The sequence below is a fragment of the Malus sylvestris genome, chromosome 10, assembly GCF_916048215.2.
Source record: "Malus sylvestris chromosome 10, drMalSylv7.2, whole genome shotgun sequence".
Taxonomy (NCBI): domain Eukaryota; kingdom Viridiplantae; phylum Streptophyta; class Magnoliopsida; order Rosales; family Rosaceae; genus Malus; species Malus sylvestris.
The window spans coordinates 13,393,135-13,409,974 of record NC_062269.1 but is presented as its reverse complement, the minus strand read 5'-3'; the positions used below and the strand labels follow the sequence as shown (position 1 = coordinate 13,409,974).

The window sequence follows — 16,840 nt, the reverse complement described above, 5'->3', positions numbered from 1 at the left end:
CCCGGAGCTAACCCTTTGAGCAAGGCTTTGTGCTATGTCCAACCAGGTGTATAGGTCACAAGTAAGGGAATCCTTGAAATACGACTCCGCCTTTAATCGCAGGGTGTCGGCTGAGTCCAACGGATGCGCCTGTGGCAGGTCGACTTCAGCCAAAAAGTTCAGGATTTGTGGCTGGGTCTGGATGTGGTTCTTTAACCTATGACGAATCCCTTTTTTTAATGCGGACATCACTCTTTCCTTTGACTTGGCTTTTGTTGACATCAATAGAGACTCTGTACTTTACAACTCCGAGGCGGTATCCAACGTCATATGGATATCCCTTTGATGCCTCTCGGTCCTCACCAGCAGTATATTAATAGTCGTGGAGTTAGGCCTTTCGCTCAACACCTCACTATGTTAAGGGTTTAAGTTGCCTAAGCAACAAGAGGGAGATGGGAATCTAACCCAGCTAGACCTTTTCCCAAAAAATCTGATGAAAAAAATCATGAGTAACTGTATCTTTCACACCCCTATTAGCTTAGTTGGTTAGAGCAGCCCTTCCGGGTTTTATACTCAAAAGTTCTATTTGGTTCTTAGTAGCACATATCTTTTAAAGCAAAACAAAAAATGCACGTTACAGACGAAGGGTGGATGCTCGTTGACGAAGGGCGAATGCTCGTTGGCGAAAAATCCCTCCACTTTCACTCGTTATAGTATGATGAAAAAGCTCTAAGAATCCAATAGAGTCAAGGAATCTACTTTTGGCAAGCTTATTCAACTTGATTTTCTACAACTCTTAAGTGCAGTGTAGTAGGTGCGGAGCATTTGTGGAGCAAAAATTAATTCATAAAATCATGGAGTTGACACATGGATTTTTATTCCAATTGACGAGAATGCCCTCATTAAGTTGGCGAGCCCCACATCCATTCCACCCACAGTTTAACCACCAAGATGACTTGAGTTGCTGACTATAATTTCTCAAAGCTTCACTGCCCATGACAAGGAGATAAGCCAAGGGATTTAAAAGTAGAATTAATAAATAATTCCTACCTTTAAGTTGTCCTCATTTAAGACATTTTATTTTATTCAAGGAAGCACAATCACATTCAACCAAGGATTCTCCAAAGATAATCATTAGATATTATTATTTATTTAATAATATCCCTAGGGATTATTCTCAACATCTTTAAGATAGTTCAACATCTTAAAGACACTTTCATACTACATCCAATGGATGATATGCTTTAGCCAATCGGACTTCAACACATGGCACGGGAATCCCTACAATGTGACCGGCCCTAGCTCCCTATAAATACTCCACACTTCTCAAGTAAACTGAAGTTAGTTAACTCTATACAACTCAACTTAATGATTTAGTAGTTTTTCTTTTCACTTATATGTAGGTTCGACATATTATGGCTTAACTATTTTTGTGACTTAACTCCAATCTCCCGCTCTTTAATGTAAATTTATCGTTTGCATGAAAAAAGTAGTTTTCTATTTGGTTGAATAGAGTACTTATCCCGAGAGTCCCGTTTTCCTACAGTCTAGGAGAAGAGGTTTGCTGATCCTGATATATTTAGTCATCGTTCGATTTTATCCAATGGTAGAGGACAAAGTACAACAAAAAACAGTTATATAACCACCTATCATTAAATTAAAATTGAATGATAAGTGACAGCAATTCTCTTAAATCCTTAATTAAATTAAATTTCTAAAATACTTTTTCATTTTATCTTTTAACGTTATCAGCATTTGATATGGTCACGGTCAACTTTTTATACCTATTATAATTGGTCTGTAGTCTTGGTCTTCTAAAAAAACATGGCACAAGAATCAAAAGTCAACCAATCAAATTGTCAATATAGAGACGTACACATTTCAAAATAGGAGACTTCCATATACAAATCACGACTATGTACAAATCTCAAAAAAGAAATATTTATTTTTGGATTCTTCTCAATTTACTACTCTCAAATAGCGTAGTTTTCAAACTTTCATATATCACGTTTTTTTTTTCTTAAGATATTAATTAGGAGATTGAGATGATAAGGTAAGTATCTTTGATTGATAGTGATCAGGATTTCTTACTTGTTTGATTTGTCCTTCAATCAGGAATATATTAAAGATAGGATTAGGTGATTAGTTTTATCTTTAATGCTTTAACGAAAGTTTCATAAGGAAAGACGAAAATGATTTATTTGATATTAAAGATGACTGGTTATGGAAGGACCGCCTCATTTTTTGTAGGTTGGTCTGGCGTATTACTCTTTCCTTGTGCCTATTTCAATTTAAGAGGTTGGTTCACAGGTACATTCTTTGTAACTTCATGGTATATCCATGGATTAGTAAGTTTCTATTTGGAAGGTTGTAACTTCATAACCATGATAGTTTCCACTATTATTGAATTCAATTCACCGGACCAAACAGTACCAATTTTTGGAATGTCCAATGCCAAAGTCACTGAATGGGTAGCGCATTAGCTACAACACTGCACGGGTTAATACACACAGCATCTAGTATCCATCATTTATGACTAGGACTACTGAGGTATCTAATTATATTTGTTTCCTTAGCTTTCATCTCTCAATGAATGGATCTCTTTACATGTATGAATTAGAGGTCTCGTATATATCGCCAACCTGATAGCCCTAGAGCCAAGCTGCTCCATCATAGAATCCAAAACGACGCCGCTATGTGTCGTCCCTAACCCTAAAATTGGGCTCGGCAAAAATCGAGCGCACCACCACAGCTTCTTCGTTTTCTGGTGAGACCACCTATCTCTGACAACCTACAGTTGTCACTTAGGTCTGATATCATTGTCCCTAACGAATTTCATCGAGATTTTATCAAATTCCTATTGAACTGCCATGGGTTCTTGAACTCCGACATCAAAATTTGATTCTCCGTCACCGTACATTGGTTTCCTTTCAAACCATAGCTCGACCTGACCAACCCCAACACAGAACACGGTCGCCAAACGCAGTACCATTGGATTTGTTCTGACGTACCTCTACTTAGTGATGTTGGACTATTCTAGACCAACCCGAGACCTATGTTGGGCCTTATTGCACTCAACTTGCATCCACAATACCTTTGGGATTCTGTCTGGGTTTGTCTACATCATCTAGCCCACATGGACCAAGTTCTTCTCTTGCTGCCCTCTGTCATTTCTTAGCTCGCGCGACAAATCTAGCCAGATTCTGGACTTGGGACTATGTTTCTTTTGCTTAACCCCTTGGTCTAGTGAACCACACCAAAACATCATTGCCTGGTTTTTTAGGTGTTTTAGGCTTGCTACCCGCTTCTTCTCTGCTAGCCCTCAGCCCAGTAGTAACAATTTTTTTTTTCTTTTAGATATATTTGTTATATAGTAGGTCTTGAAGACCAACGTTAACTTATATGTTCTGTATATATTGCGTTTGCTTGTAGGAACCTATGAACTTGTAATTCATAAAAATTCAAACCCAACATTTCGAATAGTACCATGAAAACCCGAAGTTTTTCTTGAAAATTAAAACCAAAACATGTCTAATAGAACCTGAATATCCTATCCATTTGTGTATGGTTGATTTTTTTCTCCTTTGCGTTAACCATAATCTTGTTCCCTTTTGTGACAATGACATGACAAATTTGAACAAACTCGACTTTACTGCTTTGGAAGTCTCTAACTACCTTAAGTGGGTCCAAAATGTAAAACACCACCTCATTGGAAAGAGTCTTAAGGCTATCATTGCAGCTAAGAAGGATATTTTGGTTTGCGAAGTTGACAAAGCAACTGCCATGATATTCATGCGAAGGCATATGCATGATGAACTACAGATCAAGTACCTCGCTAAGAAGGAACCACAAGCTTTGTGGATCACTTTGGAAGATCACTTTGATCATTCAAGAGATATATTCTCGCCTGAAGCAAGACACGATTGGCAGTATTTACGGTTCCAGGACTCTAAGTATGTGAACGAATACAACTCTGAAGTTTTTTTAATCTAATCACTTCTGAAGTTCTAAAAAGATGACTCTATTGAATAGGATCTCCTGGAGAAGACCTATTCGACCTTCTATGCCCCTAACATTGTCCTGCAATAACAATATAAGGCACATAAGTTTTCTAAAGTTTCAGATTTGATCTCTGTCTTATTACTTGCTCAAAAGCAAAACCAGTTGTTAATGAAAAGTCATAAAGCTAAACCTAATAGCTTCATCATTGTACCTAAAGCATATGCCAATAAAAATCGAGGCCCAAATTGCCGATCTAGGCATGTTCTACATGACCAGAAGACGAAGCCCAAGACCAACAGAGTTATGGCCCATCCAAGGGAGGAAACAAAGCCTCAAAGCACGACAACCTTGCTTTCAAAGCCTCAAACTTCAAGAACGAAGACAAATCACCTTAAACCATATAAGTGAATATATGTTACCGATGTGGTTTGAAGGATTATTGATCTTGGGTTTATCGAGCTTCCACTAAGTTGTAGCTGAGTATCATTCACGCCGCCAAAAGTTTGAGACAAACTTTTCTCCAATAGAGAAACCTAAAGATCCTAAGATATAGGTTTCTAATTTTCTAGAGGCATCTGCTCCAAAAGAATAATAGAATTTTTGGACATGGGCCAATTTTGGCCAAATTCCCCCTGTAGGTTGAATTCCCTATGTTGGCCCCTTATTTATTGGTTTAAGTTTTGAACAATTTCTTTTATTTGGAATATTTGTTTGGTGATTGTTTAATTTATTAATATTGCATTTAATGGATATTATTTCCTAGATGATTAACTAAATGAACAAACATTTTAAATTTCTTATACTTGTAACCAATTCAATTAATTTTTTTTAAGGTATGTTGTGGGAAGTTAGTTGTTTGGCAGATAGTACAAGCACACACACCATTTTGCGTGAAAAACATATGTATCTTTACTAACTTCATACCTAAAATATCACCTCTGATAATCTTTTTAGTCCATCTAACCTAATTAAGTGGTACGGCACTACTCGTATATGTTGTCAATTGGTACTGCATTAACCAATAAAGAGGCTCTTCATTTACCACTTTCTAGAAGAACGTTGTTGAGCTTTAAAGACATTTGGGATAATAATTATCACTTTAAAACCTTTACAGAAAATGGAGTTCAATTCCTTTGCATAACTTCCTATGAATATGGCCAGAAGCGCATCTAGAGAAGATGGAGCACATTCCGAATGGTTTGTACATTACAACCATTTGCCTCATTGAAAGCCACTATTTGGTCGGCCCTGATTTTGGGCTTGTATTGGAAAACTTTGGTTCGACATGATCATCTGGGAGACCCTAGTCGAGCTGTGAAATGCTATATCCTCAAAACTTCAACCGGGCATCCCCTAACCAAAGTTTAGGCGACATTCATCGGAATTTTACATGCCAAACATGTTCGTTGGGAAAGCTTCTCATGTGCCCATCTTCGGACAAGATCCAAGCATATCCTCCAACTTTTCTTCAAAGAATTCAAGAGGACATTTGTGGACCTATTCAACCACCTTATGAATCATTTAGATACTTTCTGGTACAAGTTAATACTTCTACACATTGGTCACACCCTTTTGTCCACACAAAACACTATATTCTCCAAACTCCTAACTCAAATTATTAAGCTAAGGGTTCACCACCTTTGTTATCCGATTAAGTCGACTCGACTGGATAATGCTCAAGTATTCACATTTAAAACATTCAATGATTATTCCAAGACTATTGTGATTAAAGTTGAACATTTTGTACCCTATGTTTTATACACAAAATGACCTAGCAGAAGCATTCATTAAGCCAACTTCAATTGATTGCTCAGACTTTGGTCATGCGCACCAAACTCCACATATCTGCTTGGGGCCATGCAATAATTCACACAGCCATGTTGGTACGCCTAAGACCGATCTCGACCCAATCTTATTATGCACTCTAGTTGGTCGATAGTACGAGCCCAACATCTCACATTTGCCCGTCTTTGGTTATGCAATCTATGTGCTAATTGAGTCACCCTTACTTACAAAAATGGGTCCTTAGAGAAGGATGGTAATCTATGTTAGTTATGATTCTCCTTCAATTACTTGATACTTAGAACCCTTTGACAAACAATCTCTTTTCCACTCGTTTTGCAAATTGTCACTTTTATAAGACAATCTTCCCACCGTTAGAGGGAGATAAGAACTTCAACGTTCTTGAAGAATAACGCGAATTATCTTGGACATATCCCATTATGTCTTATTTAGATCCCCACATCACACAGTCTAAAACTGAAGTGTGATGTATCCAAGATCTTCAGAGCATTTCTCAAAGCATGCCGAATGCTTTTGTTAATCTAGCCAATGTTAGCAGATCACATATACCAGTGTGCCTGCAAAGATAGATGTACCTAATGGATGTCGAACCACTATCCTAAAGGGATGGGATGCCATTAAAGTGTATCATACATCCCCCAAAGGCAAGTTCCGCACCTAATGGCTGAACCGAATACATTGGAGACTAGTAAATCATCTGCTCCTACCTAGAAGCGTGGCAGACTTAATGGTTCAATGAGTTCACAACTGCAAAAGAGGAAGCCAACTACACAATCTAGTGAAACTAGTGTAAATTTGACCATCGCCTATCAATGCATGAGAAGGTTATTACAGATTATAGAAGCATCCTTGAAGGACGAATCCTCCTCTTGAGAATCAAGAGATTTCAATCCATTATGCTAGTTTGGATGAGGTTTCAAATAGGAATGAGATGATAGGGACGATGCATTCACATATGTAGTAGCTATTGATATCATGTTGATCGATGACATTAAACCATGTTTCGTTGATGAATATCGACATAGAATAGATTGGTCAAACTGTAAATAATCAATCCAGATCGAACTTGATTTACTTGTGAAAAACAAGGTGATTGGGCCTTTAGTTTCTACACCGCCACCGTTAGCTACAAGTGGGTTAAAGAAGCATAATGAGATAAATGAAATAGCGTGATAAAAATCATTCCTTGTAGCGCAGAGCTTCTATCAACGCCCTATGAGTGACTACGAGGATATGTAATTGCCCGTTATGGACATTGTGAATTTCCGCTACCTTACCGGTTTGGTAGTTTCAAAAAAAAAAAACTAAATATGTAGCTCATATTACAGTGTCTGGATCAAATATTTCTAGACCATGGACCACCCTCTCGATTAAATTGATGCATTCACTCTAAGACTGAAGCAATTCGAAAAAAAAATGATATAACGGTTTGAGTGAGTATTCGATTAGTCAGGAATAATACTAATTGATAGTGCCCTAGTTTACTAGTTCTCGATGAATAATATAATATTGATAAGTAAACGCCGCATTAGTTTAACTCAAATCAAAATCAAAGACCTCTTGAAAAGCCAACAGGTGCAGCTAGGCAAGCACTTGTCAATTTGATCACATGCTAAAGCTTTTACTGGCTCTAAATTGGGTCAGAAAATTGTTTGGCAGTCGGCGCACCGTCTTTTGAAAAATGATTATGAACCTAGACAGTCAGCCTTTTGAAAATTCCTTGGCGTCCTAACAAAGTTAGAGCGACGTTGGGCAGATACCATATTATTATAAAATTAGGCCATACTAATATAAATAAACTCTACTTCAGTTAGAACAATAATCTTATTAGATGCACACAAATAACACCATTGTGGATGTACTCTAATATAGTTTGGTACTATAATTGTATATGAGATCCAGTTTTATTCGATTGTGTCTAGATAAAGAGCAACTTATAAAGTACAACTACATATTGTGACATACAGTGTTAATAATATAGTTTCACGTGAACACAAATTTATAATATTTTTGTACCATTGACACAAGACGTTACGGTAACTATCTATCCATACAATAGAAGTGGTCTCCTTACATTTTCTATAAATTTATTAGAATTTTCTAAAAATGTATGCATGACTTTCATCACGATCGGCAACGACCGTAATATGGTCTTTAAAAAGCAATCAAGTCCCTCAGTTCCATTCAATAGACAGCTGCTTACCATTATTAGTTACCTTCATATCGGTGAGAAGAGCTCGGGTAACCTCCAAAGATGCCGATTGTCTCCTAGTCCTTGAATCCAAACATGACAAACGAAGTAGCCCATGATCTCTCTCCACTCATCAAAACATACAAAGATGGTCGAGTCGAGAGACTCTTAGGCACATCCACAGTCCCTCCATCAACGCCCCAAATCGGTGTCCAATCCAAGGACGTCGTGATCTCACAAGAACCACCCATATCCGCAAGGCTTTACCTCCCAAAATCCGCCACCAACTCAACCGACAAGCTCCCTCTTCTCGTTTACTTCCATGGAGGGGGGTTCTGTGTGGAAAGCGCCTTTTCTCCCACATATCACAACTACCTCAACTCCTTAGTATCCGAGGCCAATGTTGTTGCTGTCTCTGTTGAATATAGGCTTGCCCCAGAGCACCCCCTTCCGGCTGCTTACGATGATTCATGGGATGCTGTTAAATGGGTTGCTTCTCATTTTGATGGGAACGGCTTTGAAGATTGGCTAAATCACTACGCGGATTGTCATCGCGTGTTCTTCGCTGGCGACAGCGCTGGGGCTAATATAGCACACAACCTGGCTTCGAAATTAGGGTCCGAGGGGTTGGATGGTGTTAAGCTCTTTAGGCTTGTATTGATACATCCATACTTTTGGGGGACAGAACCAGTCGGGGGAGAGTTAACTACCCCAGAAGCTACAAGAGAGTTTATGGCTGGTATGTGGCGTTTTGTGCACCCTTCGACTAGTGGATCCGATGACCTGCTTATAAACCCATGTAAGGATCCGAAACTGGCGGAGTTGGGTTGTGAGAAAGTGTTGATTTTTGCTGCTGAGAAAGATGGGTTGAAAGATAGGGCATGGCATTATGGTGAGACACTGAGAAAGTGTGGGTGGAGTGGGGCTGTGGAGGTGATAGAATCAAAGGGGGAGGAGCATGTCTTTCATTTGTTCAAACCCACTTGTGAGAATGCTGTGGCCATGAAGAAAAAGATTTCTTCTTTCTTGAATTAGAAAAAGAGAAATTTTATTGGTACTCCGAAAACATTACTACACATTTGTTTTACCCTTTTTTATTAGTTTCACCAGCTATATATTTTATTCATTTGTTTTATGCCTTGTACACTACTACGAACTTACAATTTTGTGTGTATGTTTCTTGGTTAAAACTTTCTGATATTACATATGTATTTTTTTGAACAATAAAAATCTACATTTTTATCCGGCTTTTTAGCTAAAATGCTCTTTGAGATTTGCATAACACATCACTTTGGTCCTTGAGATTGAAAATCAATAGAAATGGTTCCTGAGATTGTCCACCATCTATTATTTTGGTCATTTCGTTAAAAACTCTGTTAAGTGTCTTGGAGCTCTTGGTCGGAAGTTTGGGCAATTTTCAAAACTTCGTAACTCAATCATTTCTTAACCAAATTCGACCCATAATATATCAAAATGAAGATAGGAAAGTGTAGAACAAGATTATATCCATTTGGAAGCCCAATGGTTGCCAGAGATGTCCAAAAACTAGCCTGAAAAGTGACTGCTCCGAGGAAAAACTGGAAAACGTAAACTTTAAACGTTCATAACTTCTTCATTACTAAACGAAATCCAGTGATTCAAAAATGAAAATCATACTTCTCAACGAGACGAAGAGAATGGTATGTTTCTTGATGGCTAATTCACCATGGTTTGACTGGAAAAAGGCTCGAAAATGGCTAACTCGAGACCATAACAGCCACTTTCGAGCCGTTTTTCGGCCAAACCATGGCTAGGCTTGGGGATATACTAAGTAATTTAGGGCAGAGGGACTTGAAATCATGAAACAGTGATGGTGGTGGCAATTGGGCTTCTTTTCCTCTAATGGGCCTAAATCAATGGACCTTTTTTCGTTACTACATGTCTTTGATGCAAAGGACGAAAAATGACTTTTAGAATGGGTGTGTTGTAAATTTTATAGCTCATTTACTAATCCTTAATCAGTTTTAGGGGAATTGAATTGAGGATGAATTGAATTGAAGAGGAATTGGAATGAGGTGGAATCAAAATTAGATTTATGTTGAAGTTGTTTACTTAAACTATCTGGAATCGAAATAGAAATGACATTGATCTATTAAAATTGTTTACTAATTCACATGAATCGGAATAAAAACTAATGTAATTACTAAAATACCCCTATTTTAACTAATATATTTTATATGCTAATTACTTTTAATTATTTTTTTAGTACAGAGAATACTTTTTTTTTTAAAGTAAACTTTCATATTTTGATTTTCTAATATTTTGTTGAGACCTCTACTGCCCCATCTCTATCTTTCCCATATTTTCATTTTCTATCTTGACCCAATCCCTCTTCCCCACCCTTTAACCCATAGCCACCGCATTTCCTGTAACCACTAGCCACCTCGCATGTCACCACCAACCGGCTCCCCTTGCGTTCTCTCTCTCCCTCCTACAAATTCATCTCTCTCCACTTATTCTTGATTTTGTAAATGTTTAATTCGGGTCGCAACAAGATCAAGTCGGTGGATGAATCAAATTGATTTTGGTCATTGCCAACCGACGTAAGATCAAAATTGAAATCCAAAATCTCCTATCTTCTTCCCTTCTGATTTTGGTCATGAAACCTGCACAATCCCACAAGCCATGAAATCTATATAATCTTTCTTTGACAGAGAGAAGTAGAGATAGAGGTAGAAGAGAGAAGGGTAGTTTGGGGTAGAAAAGTTTATTCCGGATTGAGGCTTTCTTCTGGAGTTGAATTATTACCCATTGTTCGGTAATCCAATTTCGGAAAAATTGGTAACCTAATTCCCATTTTAAGTGGGTCCCACAGATGCTTTCATTCCCCCAAGTGTTGGTAAACACTTGAATCAGTTGGATTGTTTGCAATTCCCATTCCCCTCGTTGTATTCCCCTTATTCCCCTTACGTAAACACACAATTAATTCATTTGGGACAAGTTTGGTATTGCTCTTAAAAAAATAAAAATAAAATAAAATAATAAAAAAAACTGTTTATGTTGTACTGTGAGAATAAATAAGTGTGAAATAAAGTTGTGAGTATTTAGTAAACCTTTTTTTTTTTTTGTAAAAGTGTTTTTAACAAAAAAAAAAACATCGTGAGTGTTTGGTAAATTTTTTGTGAATATGTTGAATGACTAAAATGATATGTATTTAATGTGATATAATAATTGCCAAAGAAAATAATGTAGGGGCAAAAGTTGTAACTTTGTAAACCATCGAAACCAAAAATTTAGGCAGGTTAATATACAAACAAGTATATGCAAACAATAAATAGAAAAACATAGAGAGCTATTAGTGGAGCCTAAAATAACCCCCAAAAAAGCGACACGTGGACTTTTGTTGAAGAAAGATAAGATTGCCCTTATTAAGTGGGCAAATTAAAGATTGCCCTCATTAAATGGGCATATTACTCAGATACTCCCACGTACAGCTCAGGACCCCTGAAGGTCCATCCATCTGAATACGATTGCCAGCAGCTCACTTGCCTTTGGCAAGGAAAAGTCAAAACGTTAAAAATAAGGATTAATTATCCAAATCCTATCTTTAATACATTCCCAATTGAAGATCGACTTCATTCAAGTAAGTAACCCATTTAAATCAATTAGGGATATTTACACCATTATCTCAAGATATTATTTTCTATTTAATATCTTGATAATATTCTTTTCATAAACCTTGGCCAATAGGATGTCTGCCCTAAACACTTACTCTTTTGAGAGAAACTAACTTAGGCAGCGGATATCTATTGGCCTAACCACCCCTGCCCCTAAACCTTGTGGGCGCGGGAGGCTTTGGTCTTTGATCAAAGGTGTTGTTTGTTTTGCAGGTGCATTTTCGTCAAAACCAGAAGAGATGCAAGTTTGCATCGACAAATTGGTGTTTTCGTTAAGAACTAATTCAAATACTCGAAGAAAACTCTCGCATTTGGTTTTTAGACTTTTCTGTTATGTTGAATTTCTCACATGTCGTATCAATTCATTTTTCCTAGAAAAGTTTATTTATCAATCCCCGGAGAAATGATACATGGTATGAAATTCAGAAACCAAGAAGAACGGAACGCTGTATGTTCAAACATTTGGATCAGAAAGTGGAGACGACGACTTAGCCTCACCGTCGTGGCCACCACATTGCAGCCAACGACTAAGACCATTACAGTAGTAGCAACCCAAGCCAAGGCCTAGGCGCATGCTGCAACAACCCACAACATTGCTAAGGCAGCCATGTACCTTGGGCAGGAGACCCAAAATGTGACAGTTATCATAGCAAGCCCAGCCTACTACAGCAGCAGCCTTTACTACCAACTAGTGAGCCTAGGCACTTCAAACCTAGACATATGGGAGCAGGCACCGGCCTAGCGTGCAGCGCAAACCCAAGGCCAACTAACCCACATGCGACCCCATCACATCTCCGTGCACGCCTCATGGCCCAGTTCGATCTAAGGCCATTTCAGTCAATCCAGATTTTAACCTCCAGACCAACAATCGATTCAGGTATATTTTCATCCTATTTTTCTACAAGAATGCCCATTTCGGGTCTGAGTTTCATACATGCAGTCCATTACACTTCCACCACATATAGAGACAACCATCATCCATACTCTTCCAATCTAAATGTTGAACATCACCTACCTTGGAGGGTCGTTGACTTAACCAACACCCTCGCTTAGCAGACCACCTTGGTGAATCAATTCCTTGAGCGCATCGAGGCACAGCGCGCCCGATACAAGGTGTCCTGAAGCAAGACAAGGGTAGATGACCGTGACTTGTTCTATCGACATCCCAACAAGCAATCGCTTAGCTCGTCATGAACCATGCTTTAGAGTTTGGCCCTCAAGACAATATCTTTTCCCACTTCAATGCGTAAAGAAGCATTCATTCCTGACTCGGCTCATGAGTCAGTGTGCATTCGAGGTTAGGTCCACACTTCGATGAGCACTCCGGACATTCTAGGTGAATCGTCCATACGAGGTTAAGCCCACAAAGAGAACCTTCTATAAGGCACCAAACTAGGCAGTTGCAAAGACAGACCGATGAGAGCACGAGAGCAGTCTAGCTAGAGTTTCACTGGCAACACCCTGCCAAGTGCGACTGCGAGTAGCTCGCTCACTAGCCGGAAATGAACCACGTGCACTGTTATCACGACATAGACCAGCAGGACATGCAGAAAAACAACATAGACCAACAAGGTAACATCGAAGGCAACATGAGGCTCATCTGCCCTACTAGAGACAAATCTAGGAACAAGTATAAAGGCTCATAGAAGAGCAGCTGTGTGAATTCCAGCGCATTTAAACCATCGACAATGCCTTTTAGAGATATGTGGCCAACATAAGCAGGTTACCATTCATGGACGAGATTGAGCAGATAGCTCCACTGAGGAAGTTTTACCAGCCATATTTCACCTTCTTCAAGGGAGATGAAGATTGGGACAATAGTTGATGCACTACTGTAGCGCTATGACCCTCTACGACAACAAAAACGCTCTCATATGCAAAATCTTTGCCACGACATTACCGCTATGCTTAATCTGGAACTTCAACGAACTTTCCTTGGTTTTCACCAAGGAATATTCATCATATCGCTCGATCAAAAAGAAGTCTGACCATTGATTCAACATTAACAAGGACCCGAATAAGTCACTATGCACATACATCAAGTGATTCAAGGTGGAGAAGATGAAGATCATTGAATGAGATGATAACTTTGTAAGCTCGACCTTTAGGAAATAGCCTCCAACAGATCAGCCCCTCTTTTGGAGAACTTGACCCTGGTAGATTCTTATGCTTTGGTAGAAAATCACTTGCTATGGGGTAAAGCCAAGTGCTCCTAGAAGCCACCTGAACAGCCGCGCAAAAACCCAGAGCTAGCTCAAAAGAAGACGAGCGACAAGCAGCTCAATGGAAAAAAAAAAGCCATAAAGCAGACGCAGAGATCGATCCCAAGTGAAAAAAGGCTCAGCGCCCAAGGTGTACACCAAGACAATCTAAATCAATGACATCTTTGTCGAATTTAAGCATCTAGACGCCATCAACAATTCTAAGAAGTGGAAGATCCAGCAGGCGAGATCAATCTTCCAGGTTCAAGCCGTAGATGCTGTACTTGGACTAATTGTTAACTTTGCCAAGAAGAATGCTGAGGGAGTAGACTTTCCCCATGATGACGCCATAGTGATATATGTTCAACTGGCCCACGCCATTGTTTATAGGATTATGGTGGATAATGGCAATGTAATCAGCATTCTACAATTGTCAGTCATCCAGAAGATGGGTCTGGAATACATAATCAGACGCAAAGCAGAGGTCTTGACCGGATTCAATGGGCTCACCTCAACTACTATTGGCACGATCACGTTCGATGTAACCAATTCTTCAATTGTCTTATCACAGACCTTCATGATTGTCAACGCCTCATTTCCCCTAACGAGATTTTTGGGTACCTTGGCTAGTGAAGATTGGAGTCATGACCTCGATCGAGTATTAGAAAATCCTATTCTACATACTCAGGCTACAATATGATTGCCATGTATGAGCTTGACAAGGAAAAAATGACATCTGTGATCTAGCGAAGCATATACTGTTACAAGGTTATGCCATTTGGCCTTAAGAACATAGGAGCTACGTACCAACGACTTGTAAACATGATGTTCAAAAAGCAGATTGGAGTAACCATGGAAGTCTACATTGATGACATCATGGCGAAAAACAAGCAGCAGTTAGACCACATTAACATTTTGGTAGAGACTTTCAACATCCTCAAAGAGTACAAAATTAAACTCAACCCCACCAAATGCACTTTTGGAGTATCTTCAAACCAGGTCTTAGGGTACCCTGTAACCCAACGAGGATTCGAAGCTCATCCAAGGAAAATCAAATTAATCTTGGACATGAAATCTCCCACAAATCTAAAGGAGATCTCAAGTCTGACTGGATAAGTAGCTGCCCTCAATCATTCCCTCTTGTGACCCACCAACTGATGCAAGTCTTTTTTCAAGGCAATCAAGAAAGTGTAGAGAAACTAATGGACGATGAGTGCAAGAAAGCATTTCAGGACCTAAAGAAGTACCTGACATCACATTCTCTACTATTTAAACCAGAAGTAGCGGATAACCTATACATCTATCTTGCAGTATCAGAGGTAGTAGTGAGCTCTTCCTTTATACTAGTTACTGCAGCTCAAAAGCTGAGACCTTACTTTCAAGGACATCCGATCATCGTCACCAGTACCCTTTATGATCAATTTTGCATGGTCAAGACGCTTCTGAGTAAGTGATGAAGTGGACATTGAAACTTGGTTAATACAGCTTTGCATACCAACCCTACATGGCGATAAAGGCCCAGGCATTGGCAGACTTCATAGCAGAATTCACCCCAAGCCTAAATGACGCAGTAACTCAGCCCAGAAATGCCCTAGAGGCAGTCGAGCATGCCGTAGCTGCATTAGCCTCACCTAAAGGAGATTTCTGGTACTTACATATCAACGGATCATCCGACTACCAAGGATCAGCAACAGGTCTAGTTCTCACTACCTCAAACAGTTCCATGCACAAGTAGGCAATCACTCTAAGCTTCAAAGTATCAAACAACGAGGCAGAGTATGAAACCCTACTAGTAGGTCTCTGATTAGCAAAATACCTAGTGGTGAAGAAGCTTGCAATCTATTTTGATTCCTAACTGATCATCAACTAAACTTCAAGGGAGTACGCAACAAAGCATTCAAGGATGGCCCGATATTTAAGAAGGTATGAGAGCAGCTCGCGACGTTTTAGGTGTATACACTCACTTAGGTTCTACAAGCAGAAAACGCCCACATAAACACACAAGCAGGCTTAGGCTCTGCCTTAAACCATAAGCTCAAAATCTCTATTCTAATTAGGTACTTGGATAAGCCGAGCATAGATGCAACACTAGCAGTCGAGGTGGCTCAGATCAACATAACTCCGAGTTAACAAGATCCTATCATCAACTACATAGAAAATGGAATGCTTCTTTCAAACAGACTAGAGTATAGGAAGCTCTAAACGAAGGCAGCATGCTACTACATGTGGAATGGCATACTTGCTCACATATCATTCTCAAGACTATATCTCTGCTGCTTATCGCCTTGAAGACTTGAAGATTCTTAGCTCAATCCAATAAGACGTTTGTGAAAACCACTTTGGAGGTCATTCCCTAGCACAAAAAGCTCTTAACACAGACGAGCTCTTAGACATTCATGCAGTGAACTCTACCTATAGATGAGCTCTTAGCCATTCATGCAGTAGGCGATTGACCTATAGGGACCCATGTCGCCTGCTACTGGGGGCAGATGCATGATGATCGCAATGATCGACTACTTCATAAAATGGGTCAAAGCCAAACCCATGACCATAACTACCCAGACGAACATAGAGCCCTTCATAAGGAAGAATATCATTTACCGCTTCGGCATCCCTTATTCCTTCGTCACAGATAATGGCCTGTAGTTTGTGGTAAAGGGTAGGCTAAGACATTCACGACCCGATATCCTTAAGGTAATGGGTAGGCTAAGCCGTCTAACAAGACCATTCTCGACTGTCTCAAGAAGTCATTCTTAGACAAGAAGGACAAGTGGCCAGACAAGCTCTCCAATGTTCTATGGGCATATCACACCACCAAGCGACGAGCAACTGGTGAAACTCCTTTCTTTATGGAATTTAGCTATGAGGAAATCATTGCTCCCAATGTCGTGATGTCTAGCATCAGCACTGTACTGCCGAATTTCGAGCAGAACAAGAAATAGATGGCCATAAACTTAGGCTTGGTAGAGGAAGAGCGTGAAAAGGTTATCACCTGCATTTCGGCTTAC

General features: G+C 39.3%; 1 protein-coding gene across 1 annotated transcript; it reads left to right on the top strand.

Annotated features, from left to right (window-relative positions):
* The first annotated feature begins 7,863 nt into the window (after positions 1-7,863).
* Positions 7,864-9,219, top strand: LOC126584663 (probable carboxylesterase 12). The gene has a single exon (XM_050248996.1). It carries the CDS (start codon positions 8,072-8,074, stop codon positions 9,008-9,010), a length of 939 nt encoding a protein of 312 aa, XP_050104953.1. The 5' UTR covers positions 7,864-8,071; the 3' UTR covers positions 9,011-9,219.
* The last annotated feature ends 7,621 nt before the right edge of the window (positions 9,220-16,840 follow it).